We start from the raw sequence: 12,272 nt of genomic DNA on the forward strand, positions 1-12,272 counted from the left end.
ACCAGCGGCTACTCCAGCTTATATTTGCGTTGATGCCAAGGATGCGCGAACTAACGCAGCTTAGCAAATTTCACTCCAATGCCGACAAAATAAATCGATTCCGCGTTCTGTAGAACAATCAGAAGTGATTCAAAAAATCCATAAACAATTTATTCAAAAACAAAAGTAAATAGAGCAGGCCTTTTTACACTTTGGTTATCAATTTATACTCTTTGGAGCAGGCGGCATATTATTGTCAAATATTGTGTATTGTGTTATTCAAATGGTTTATTAATAAAAATTAGGTTCTAAGTTAAAAAGGATCACCATGGCTTATCACTACGTTGTTACAGCACAAAAAGCTACAGCAGTTACAGCATGCATTACAGGTAAGTGTTATTGAAATTCTTGATGTTTTTGTCATATTGAGGTTAACTAGTTTTTTACTATTTAAGTCTTATTTTACTTTAATAATCCCTAACGAATAATTATCTAGGGTTTTAAAATCTAGAGACAGCTTTTGAGTTTATCTTTTCAATGTCTTCGACTTTGTATATTATAAAATCTACGATGTTATGGTTGTAGTTGACCTATGACTTTTTTGGTAATTTTATTCAAAGTCTGATATATTCCCAATTTCTTGTGTGTGTTATGTATTTCATGGCATGTATACGACTTGCTTAAAGTCCTATCTAGCGAATTAAATCGTAAATCAAAGCGTGTGGTGGGTAGGCTAGGTCCTATTATTTTTAGCAATTAATAGATAATTCAATTATTCTTGTACACAGAAGGTTTACATACCACGCGAAACAAGTGAAAATTATAATCATCAACAAATAAACATTACACAATATTTAGCAAGCGATAAAAACTCGTACTATTCATTGCCATGTTTCTGTTTATGGAGATTGTTAATAAATAGTTACTTTAGTATAATTGATTGATGATAATTTTTAGCAATTTATTATTTTTACTTAAAAAAAGTAATTGCTAGATAGTTTGTGTTCTCACAAAAATATTTATATATATAAAACACTATGGTTTTAGTCATATATGCAAGGTGTATAAAAATAAGCTTATTGTAGTTTATGTCAAGATCAAAGAAATTGCAAGTTATTTATTCCAATTAGATTAAAATAGTGATAAATATTTTTTTTTATGTACAATGAACAAACATCCTCTTTTATCTGGATAAACAGTTCTTTAATTTCATCAATTTAAAACAGGCAACTTCACAAGCCCTACAGACCTCAACTTGCTGGTGGCTAAACTGTCACGTCTAGAAATGTACCTGGTGACTCCGGAGGGCTTGAGACCTATGAAAGAAGTTGGTCTATATGGAAAAGTTGCTAAAATGAAATTATTCAGACCTCCAGTAAGTATGTCTAACAATTTCTATAATGTATTTTGTACATTTTAATTTAATAATTTAGTGATAAATTAATTTGTGATCAATAAAGAGTATAAATATTTAATTCTAAAGTAATATATTTATCACATTTACTTCCATTAAAAGGTAAAGACAACAATAAGTTTATACATGTATTTGTCATAAAATATTTCAATATTTAGTCACTTTTATTTCATTCAACACTTTGTTACTTCACCTATTCTTTTTATATTAATCAATAATGAAAATAAACTTTGTTTGCAGTATGAAAAGAAAGATTTAGTATTCATTCTAACAGCTCGATATAATGCAATGATATTAGAGTGGAGGACAGGACCTAATGGTGATTTGGAAGTGGTGACACGAGCACATGGTAATGTTGCCGACCGCATCGGAAAGCCCTCAGAGAATGGCATATTGGCGGTGATCGACCCACAAGCTAGGGTTATCGGTTTGAGGCTGTATGATGGATTATTTAAGATTATACCATTGGATAAAGATTCCACAGAGCTTAAAGCTGCTAGTCTAAGGTAATTTATTATGTTTTCATAAAAGCTAATTTAATAGAATTGAACCTGGATAAGAGAGACTCCAAAGAATTATAATATTTTTCTCCCTGGTAGAGGTTTCTTACTTATAGAGGTTGTTATGACTGGACAATGACTCTCGGTGGTAGAGGTATCTTAGCTGTCCAATTCTCGCGTGCTCAGGTTTTCTGTACATGGTTTTCTAAATATATCAGCGGGTCTAGACAATGTAACATTTGACTGATTGTTGCTTGATGATGATTATTGCTAGTAAAATCGAAAAAATGTGTCAAAATGTATAGGACAAATATGTGACATGCACATGACATATTGAAAGTAAGTGTCCATACATTTTTGAGTTATTGATTAGGAACTTAATTATTAAACAATACTTTGTCCAACTCAGTAGGTTTACCAAACAATCTCTTCAGATTGATTTGATTATTATAGGTTTTTTTAATTTGTTGTTATCTTTATAGATTGGAAGAGTTAAATGTTTATGATTTAGAATTTCTGCATGGTTGTGCCAATCCTACCTTAATACTTATACATCAAGATCTCAACGGAAGACATATAAAAGTAAGTCATTTTGTAAATATACATAGCCTATGTGTTCATCCAGACTATGCTCTACCTCTATGTCAAATTTCATGGAGATATATGATGCTGTATTGGAGATACCTGCGAACAAACATCCATTTTTTTTAAATTATATATATCTTAAATAATTAAATGCTCAAATATAACTCAACAATCTTGAGGTCTATAAAACCAATATTATTAAAATTATTATAATTTTCAGACACATGAACTCAATGCAAAAGATAAAGAATTCATGAAGATACCGTGGAAACAAGACAATGTGGAAACAGAGGCATCTATCTTGATACCAGTACCAAGTCCTTTAGGTATGTAAAACTAGCAGTCGCCCGTGACTCCGTCTGCGCAGATTTTAAAAAACTTAATAAGTAGCATATGCGTTCTTCTAGGCTATATTCTAAAACTCTGTGACAAATTTCATCAAGATCTGTTGAGCCGTTCTGGAGATACTTTCAAACAAAAATACATCTAAACTTTCTCATTTATAATATTAGTCTGATTTACTCCGCAATAATTAACATTTACAAATGGATGTGTATGGACAAATTGATAGACTAGGAGGCGCTGCTATCAAACAACTAATATTCCACTAATTTAGTTAAGAATTCAATTTTCATACAACTGTCTGTTTTATTTTAATTTAACATTTTTGTAATTTGTAGGTGGCGCTATTGTAATTGGTCAAGAGTCAATAGTATATCATGATGGACAGAGCTATGTGGCTGTTGCACCTTCACAAATAAAGGTAACATTATTGTACACTCAGAGAATTAAATTTGCTAACCACTTGAAATTGTATACAGCAAACTATCAGAATGAGAGCTATAATTTTGTACTTACCTATGCTGTGACTAGTTTTCCATTGAATTGAATTGTTATTGTTAACTGACATTTCCCCGAATATGTCCATTAATGTTAAATCATAGCTGAGTTTACAAGCAATATTTGCCTTATGTGTCCCCTTTTCCGTTCACCTTCCCTTCTTTCCTTCCCTTTCTTCCTTCTCTTCCTTCTTTCCTTCCTTTCCTTCCTTCCTTCCTTCCTTCCTCCCTTCCCTTTCTTCCTTTTCAGTCCAATTTCCATCACGTTTCGTTCCTTCCTTGTAACAAAAGGGTGAAAGGGGAAAAGGACTAAAGTTAAGCCTTCCGCATGCACGCTCACCAGATTGTAGGCGGAATTTCTTCTTGACGTGTCTTCTGTGTGGTCAGAACTGTCTACCACTGTTATAAGTTAATTCTTCAAGTGTATAATGAACTGTGACATGATCAGATGACACCAATAAACTGCTACTGCCGCGTGGACGGCAAGGGCATGCGCTACCTGCTGGGTGACATCGCGGGCCGCCTCTTCATGCTGCTGCTGGAGCTGCAGGAGAAGATGGACGGCACGCAGGCTGTCAAGGACCTTAAAGTTGAACTTCTAGGTAACATCGTTGCATACACTTTTTCTTATAAATACTATAAGGAATAAAAATAAATGATTTCTTATACTCAAAATGTGTTGTACACTCACTTAACAGATCTTATTTTAGTAAAATAAAAAAAACATATTTTATTTTGTTACTAAGTTATTGTTTGAGATGCATCTATGAATAATTCCTAATAACAGTAGAGTGACAAATCTCCATGCTATGATCAGGCAACAGAGTTAAGTCCTCCCTTAGTTCAGAAGAAATCTACACTAAGGAGTTTTTAAAGTAACCAACTTTAACAACCTCTTATCTTAGCAGTTTTCTCTAAATACCTAAATTAAAAAGTTTGTTCTTCCTTATGTATAATCAAATGTGGTTCCCAGGTGACATCCCGATACCGGAATGCATGACGTACCTGGACAATGGCGTGGTATTCATCGGGTCTCGTCTGGGAGACTCGGCGCTGGTGAGGCTGTCTGCGGCGCGAGATGACGCCGGCCAGTATGTCCAGCCCATGGAGACCTTCACCAGCCTCGCGCCCATCGTGGACATGTGTCTTGTGGACCTCGAGCGACAGGGACAGAACCAGCTCATCACGTGCTCCGGTAAGAAATGGTGGATTTCATGACATATCCATTAACAAGGGTCCAACTTTCTAAAGATCATTTTGAGACAAGACAAGCGAAATGTTTCAAACAGAAGGTAGCTTTTACCTAATATTATAAATGCGAAAGATAAAATGGATGGATGGATGTTTGTTAGAAGGTATATCCGAAACGCCTTCATGTATCGAGCTGAAATTCAGTATAGATGTAAACATAGTCTGGAAGAATACCTAGGCTATTAATTAAGTTTTTTTTTAATCCCGCGCGGACGGAGTCGGGGGAAGCAGCTAGCAAAATTATATATGAACACAGCAAATAGTTTAATATAATGTTTATTCCAAGGTGCATTCAAGATGGGGTCATTACGTATAATACGTAACGGCATCGGCATACAGGAGCAGGCATCCATCGACCTGCCCGGCATCAAGGGCATGTGGCCCCTCACACTGACACAAAACTCCACCTACCATGACACACTTGTGCTGTCATTTGTGGGCCAGACCAGGTGACATTATATCTTTTATATATAAATATATAGTCATATGTAAGTGAGAGACCAAGAGATCACGATTTTCTCGCTTATAGAGTTTTCTCTCTCACCGAGTTTCTCGCTTATGGAGGTGGTAATTTTTTGACTGTACCTCTACTTTTTAATTTTTTATTATTGCTATTATTATATTAATGAGTATTGTTATGATTGTCAGAGTGTTAACACTGAACGGCGAGGAAGTGGAGGAAACAGAAATCAAAGGCTTCGTATCAGATCGACAAACTTTCTTCACTGGGAACGTCTGCCATGATCAAGTCATACAAGTATGTATGGAAACTTCACTTATTTTTATTTGTTACTTAGTGTCTATTTTTTGCGTTGATATTTTCTATAAATCAGATAAAAAAAGGAATGCGAGAAAATTTCGATTAACAACTATCTCTTTCTCACATAACTTTTCCTATTACCGTTGTTTCATCGTTCTGGAATGTCGTACGATCCATTTTAAACCGTCTTTCTTAGAGATATATAGTCGAACCTGGATAAGCGAGAGTTGAAGGGACCACAATATTTATCTCGCTTATAGAGGTTTCTCTCTAACCCGAGTTTCTCGCTTATGGAGATCGTCCGTTGTGACTGCTCAAGATTCTCGCTTATCCAGGTAAGTCTGTATATCTAGTTTTTTTATGTGTATCTATAGTACGGAGCGTTTAATCTGACACGTAGGTAATAAGAATTCTCTTCTATCCCACGTGCCAACTAAAAAGACGATTATTTATCTTTAGGTGACAGACGAGGGCGTGCGACTGGTGTGCCGCGGCTCGGGCGGGTGGGCGCTGGGCGCGCAGTGGCGGCTGGAAGGTGCGCGCGCGCTCTCCGTGGTGGCGTGCTCCAGCACGCGCGTCGTCGCAGCCGCCGGACCCCGCATCTACCTGCTGGCCATCGGACAGGCTCGGCTCGACCTACTCTCGTCTGTACTTTGCCATATTACTACGAATTACCCTCACACATAGCCCTTTCTCTCAGATTTGGTCTTATTATATGTGTTGGTGTGTGTGTGTGTGTAGAGAGGTGTGCATGGAGGAGGAGGTGGCGTGCCTGGACTTGGGCCCGGGCGAGGAGGCGGCGCTGCTGGGCGTGGGTCTGTGGACAGACATCTCTGTGCGCGTGCTTCGGCTGCCCGATCTCACGCAGCTGCACGCTGAGAAACTCTCCGGAGGTAACCTCACTTCGACTATTAGAAACAACTGGGAGCCTATCATGGAAATTTCGAAGTATTAGTAATGGCATCATGGAATTTTGTATATGACGTTAAGAATAGTTTCTCGCAAGTTTTCGTGATAGGACTTCTGTAAGTTGGTACAGTTAGTGTCGGTGATGTGATGAGTGAATATGTACGTATGTGTATACAGAGATAATACCACGTTCGCTGCTGATCAGCGAGCTGGAGGGCGTGTGCTACCTGCTGTGCGCGCTGGGCGACGGGTCCATGTTCTACTTCACGCTGGACCGGGAGACTGGTGCGCTGGCCAGCCGCAAGCGCGTCACGCTCGGCACGCAGCCCACCGTGCTCAGGAGCTTCAGGTACACGCGTACACACATCACTCCATATGCCTTGTCGTAACCACATCGATAAAATATGAAAAAAATTGTATGACAATATTTGGTTTACTTTATCAAATTTTCTGGCAAATATTCATAATAGGTCCCCCGTAAACGCGTACGCAATTACGTAATCTAACCTACACATTCATTTTAATTTTTATTGTTTAATAAATAATTTTAAAGTTTTTTTTATGTATATAAAAATATTTAAAATAAGGAAATAAATGAATATGTGAATCACAAAACAGATACCTCGGTATGTTTCGGATTTATATTTATAAACAAAAGATGGCGCTGACAACTGGGTTTAGATTTTTCTATGAAAAATGAATATTTACAGCTTCATCGGATATTAAAATGTAAATTGTATTTAGGTCTCTGTCGACGACGAATATCTTCGCGTGCTCGGACAGGCCGACGGTGATCTTCTCCTCCAACCACAAGCTGGTCTTCTCCAATGTCAACCTCAAGGAGGTCACTCACATGTGCTCACTCAACGCACAGGCTTACCCGGACAGGTGAGAGCAATCATTTACACTTTACGTCTCTAGTAATAGACTATAAATTCAGTTGTCAAATAATAAATTGAACAGTTTTACTTTTGTTAGATAGTTCAAATATTAAATATAATAAGACCCTATCACAGAATTGTTAATTGTTACCTCACGGTAGGTTTCCGAGACCAAAATCTCTGTATGAAACATGTCACCCTGTTATTCTTTTTGACAAAACAAAAATGTCTCAAACGGAGTTTTTGGTCTCGAGAAATGTACACTAAGGTCTACCTTAACGAGTTTGAGTGTGGCGAATGAAATGTTATATTGATGTTACAGTTTAGCTCTAGCAACGGACAGCACGGTGACGATCGGCACAATAGATGAGATACAGAAGCTGCACATCCGCACCGTGCCGCTGGGGGAGACGCCGCGCAGGATCGCATATCAGGAGGTGTCGCAGGTCAATATTATTCTATTAATTACATTTATGTAACAAATACTTCACTTGCTAAAAAAAATATATATAATATAAAGCGTCAATAGCCTAATGGTTAAGGGTACGGATTTCCGACCACGAGGTCGGGGGTCCATTCGACTCTTGTCGTAAACCATATCCTAGCACAAGCCTAGAGCTTAGTTGGAATGGTAAAAGAAATATTAGTGAATTTACTTAAAAAATCTGCTAATATTTTAATTAAAAAAAATATGATCTCCAAAAAAAATTAATAAATTTACTCCTTATTGTCTGTTTCGAAATTTTAAAAAAAAGCTCAAAAACCAGAATGTATCTACAGTTGGAAAAAAGTCATCGTTCATTTTTTTTACATTTTTCCGTTGTTTTATATATCTGTGGTATATTTAGTGTTACTCATGATCATGCCGATATTAGCGAAGTTTAATCGTTTTTTAAGTAGTAACTTAGTCGTAGATATCTCTGAATAAGTGTAAGTAAATAATATAAGTACATAAAATGTTGTTGTTTGTGTGTGCAGACATTCGGTGTGATAACAATGCGCATAGACAAGGTGGAGTGGTCGTCAGGTCTGGGCACGGCGGTGGCGAGCCGCGTCTCCGCCTCCACCTCGGCCGGCAGCGCGAGCGGCGCGCCCCCGCAGCCGCCCAAACACGCGCCCGCAGCACTCGACCTCGAGACTCACAACCTCCTCATACTCGACCAACATACCTTTGAAGGTCATATCGACTCTGCATCTCTCTCGATACTCACAACCATAGATACTAAGTCGAATTTAAAAAAAACATAATTAGTCTATGGGTTCTTCCATACTCTGTTCATATGTATGTCAAATTTCATAAAGATCCGTTCAGTCATTCCGGAGATACCTTCAAACATCCATCCATCTGGATATTCGCATTTATAATATTAGTAAAATAAGAGAAATTGTGAATAAGTATTCATATTTTAGTGTTATTATAAGTTCAATTCTCTTGGAAAAGTACTTGGAAAATGCATATGTAGGAGAAATATTATTTTTCTGTATACAGATGTTTAAGAGCAACGGTTGCTTCGCTATTTCACTTTTTCCACTGAGCGACGACTGTTTTACTGACATTGTGTTGTGTCATGTGACAGTGCTGCACGCGCACCAGCTGATGACGAGCGAGTTCGCGATGTCGCTGGTGTCGTGCCGGCTGGGGGACGACCCCAACCACTACTACGCCGTCGGCACCGCCATACTCAACCCTGAGGAGTCTGAACCCAAACAGGTGACCCATACATACAGATATAACTATTTATCAGCCTATTGTCTAGGAGTCCGACCGCGCGGTATTCAAGAAAAAACTTAATAAATAGCCTATATGTTCTTTAACACTATGTTCTACATCTATGCTTAATTTCAGCGAGATCCATACAACCGGACTAGAGATACCTTCAAACAAACATCCGTCCTAACATTCGCATTTATAATATTAGTAAGATTTTAAAAGCCACCTGAAACCGAGGTACATGAATGCGTAGATGTATGAATGGAGAAGCGAGGGAAGTGTGTCAGTAGTGTGCTAAATAGTCGTCATCTCTGCCTACCCCTCGGGTTTACAAGCGTGAATTATGTTGTTTAAAAGGTACTTAAGCAATAGGATGGAAGCGGGAAATATTTTGAGTTCTTTACGATGTTTTCCATTGCATCAATTTACCTAAAAGGAATTTTTCCTTATCCACTTTTTTTTGTTAAACTATTTGATATAAAGCCGTATTATATTTATAAGTGTGTAGATATAGTATGATGATGCAATGTCCCAGGGTCGCATCCTGCTGTTCCACTGGAGCGAGGGTCGGCTGAGTCAGGTGGCGGAGAAGGAGATCAAGGGCGGCTGCTACACACTCGTGGAGTTCAACGGCAAGCTGCTCGCCTCCATCAACAGCACTGTCAGTTTACTTATATTATACTGCTAGAATTAATATTTTTTATAATTTCTCAAGCTCATCAAGAAATGTACTTACATTCAATACTTGGATTCAATGAAACGAGTAAAATTCTGAAGAGTTTAGGAGTCGTCCATTAATCACGTGAGCCTCAAAAAAGGGGAGATGTAATCCAAATCACGATACATCACAAGGAGTGGTGATGAAGCAAGATATTTATGTAATTATTTTCCGACTTATGACTTGTAATAATATATTTTGTACTAAAAATAAACGTGATTTTAAGTATTAGGGTAGTTTACAACCTCATCATAAGTTATTGAAAGCACCCCCCCCCCCCTTTTAGGCAAAAAGTTGTTAAAACATGACATGATTAATAAACGACCCCTTGAATACCAAATAACCGTATCAAAACATACCATTTGAGTTTAGAAAGTGAATGACAAGAGACAAGAATAATATGTCATGTTGTCAGGTGCGCCTGTTCGAGTGGACGTCGGACAAGGAGCTGCGGCTGGAGTGCAGCCACTTCAACAACATCGTGGCTCTCTACATGAAGGTGAAGGGAGACTTCATCCTCGTGGGGGATCTCATGCGCTCCATATCTCTGCTGCAGTACAAACAGGTTACTATTTTCTTATACGATCTGAACGGAAAATCTACACGTCCAGGTTCGATTTCTGCCGTAAATCAATTTTCGATTTTGTTACGTCGAAGTTATTTAAAGATGTGTGAAATCAACCAATCCTAGTTTTATCTACTCGCCCTGTTTTTATTTTGTTGTTTCAACTTTAAAAAAAAAACAACAAAGTTAAAAATGTTTGGTTTTAAAGAATTTTATATAATGGATCCATCCATTTTATTAGCAGTTAACATTTGGCATTTTTTTTCAATTTCTGTTTCGACGAATCGCGGGCGATAATCAAATTTGTAATATTAATAAATATATGTATTGTGTAGATGGAGGGCAGTTTCGAGGAGATCGCGCGCGACTACAGCCCCAACTGGATGACTGCCGTCGAGATACTTGATGATGACACCTTCCTCGGCGCAGAGAACAGCAACAACCTCTTCGTCTGCCAGAAGGACAGGTCTGACTGTCACACTAACTATGTGGAAGTTGATAACAGAAATTTTTATCGTTGATACATTTCTAACGCGATATGTATTAAAAGTTTGTTTAATAAGACTTATAATTAAGTTATATTAACATGACATCAGTAAACGTAGCACGAATATCTGCGAAAGTCGCTATCGCATCGCCGTCGAGAAAACCTCTATGAAAGTGTATGCAGCGCCCCCTATCGGACGTAAAGTGCACCAAAAATGTAATACAAATTGATAAATAATTGAAGATATTGGTGTCTGTATGTGTGTTGCAGCGCGGCGACGACGGACGAGGAGCGCCAGCAGATGGGGTACGCGGGTCAGGTGCACCTGGGCGACACGGTGAACGCCATGCGTCGCGGCGCGCTCGTCGCCCCCGTCGCCCCGCTCGCCGACACCGCCGCCCCCGTACACAACCCCGTGCTGCTCGCCACCGTGCACGGCGCCATATGTACTTCTCTTACTTTCATCCATACATACTTTCCCATTCCCAACATAGTATCAGAAGATGTTTGGCTTCATACATCACAAATGTAAAGCATAATCTGCCATTATTATTTCAGCGCGAACGTAGTCGCGGGCGACAGCTAGTTATCTATACTTATATTCCATCAGGTGCTTGTTAACTGACAACTTTGATATTTTACAAACCCGTTTTTAGTGCTAAAAGTCCACCGAAGGTGAATCGAAACCGTGAAATGTGATGTGTTGTGCAGGCCTGGTGGTGCAAGTGTCGCAGCAGCTGTTCGAGTTCCTGCGCCAGCTGGAGGAGCGGCTGACGCGCACCATCAAGTCTGTGGGCAAAGTGCCGCACGCCTTCTGGCGCTCCTTCAACACGGACATCAAGACGGAGCCCGCGGAGGGCTTCATCGACGGCGACCTCGTGGAGACATTCCTCGACCTCAGCCGCGACATGCAGCAGGACACCGTGCAGGGACTACAGGTATACACTGTGTATCTCGTAACAACTACGTACTAACTTCAATAAATGGACAGGCTATAAATCATGATATTTTGTGCCAATCCGATTCTCGCCATTTTACCCTAACGGTCGCGGTTGGTAGCGCTCGTAAGGATTCGAACTAATAATAGAAATAGAATTAACTGTCACGAATAAAAAGCACGTTTAAGTAAGAACGAAGTTGAAGCTGACATCAAACCAAGCAATCGCTTATCCGTTTAAAATGATCAGTGCTCCAACTACTCCTAACGTCGTGACCTGCACAGAGACTCGTACGATGTTCCGAGCACAAATCCAGTGTGGGTCACTTCACACGATGTGCCAGCTACTCGCTCATCGAGTACACTTTATTATTTTAAAACCTGCTTCTGAACGTGTAATCATCATCAGATAAATTGCTTAAGTAATTGTTGCTTTCTGAGACTAAAATCCCTGTGGTAAATATGATATTGATACCTAAGTTTTGTCAAAGATAATGAGACGAATTACGATTTGATTTATTTAGAGATTGTGGTCTCGGAAACCAACGGTAAAATTATCGAATATGTAACTGCATGAATGTGTATTTATATTATTTGTATGTAGATCGACGATGGCGGCGGCATGATGCGAGACGCGACTGTCGACGACCTCATAAAGATCGTGGAGGACCTCACGAGGATACACTAGCGCCCCCCACCCCCACCACCCCACCACATACCACTCCCCCTACCCCTT

General features: G+C 39.1%; 1 protein-coding gene across 1 annotated transcript; it reads left to right on the forward strand.

Moving 5' to 3' along the window:
• Nucleotides 1-187: 187 nt before the first annotated feature.
• On the forward strand, nt 188-12,266 carry pic (DNA damage-binding protein pic). The gene is made up of 23 exons (XM_013315371.1): nt 188-368; nt 1,206-1,354; nt 1,634-1,899; nt 2,376-2,475; nt 2,699-2,804; nt 3,159-3,241; nt 3,766-3,919; nt 4,291-4,512; nt 4,855-5,017; nt 5,217-5,325; nt 5,788-5,972; nt 6,070-6,221; nt 6,415-6,586; nt 6,982-7,125; nt 7,441-7,564; nt 8,097-8,295; nt 8,696-8,829; nt 9,365-9,490; nt 9,963-10,112; nt 10,448-10,578; nt 10,870-11,045; nt 11,311-11,537; nt 12,141-12,266. The coding sequence occupies exons 1-23, from the start codon at nt 308-310 to the stop codon at nt 12,222-12,224; spliced, it is 3,417 nt and encodes a 1,138-aa protein (XP_013170825.1). The 5' UTR covers nt 188-307; the 3' UTR covers nt 12,225-12,266.
• Nucleotides 12,267-12,272: the final 6 nt, after the last annotated feature.

This window comes from Papilio xuthus, unplaced genomic scaffold (assembly GCF_000836235.2).
Source record: "Papilio xuthus unplaced genomic scaffold, Pxut_1.1 DF826961.1, whole genome shotgun sequence".
NCBI lineage: Eukaryota > Metazoa > Arthropoda > Insecta > Lepidoptera > Papilionidae > Papilio > Papilio xuthus.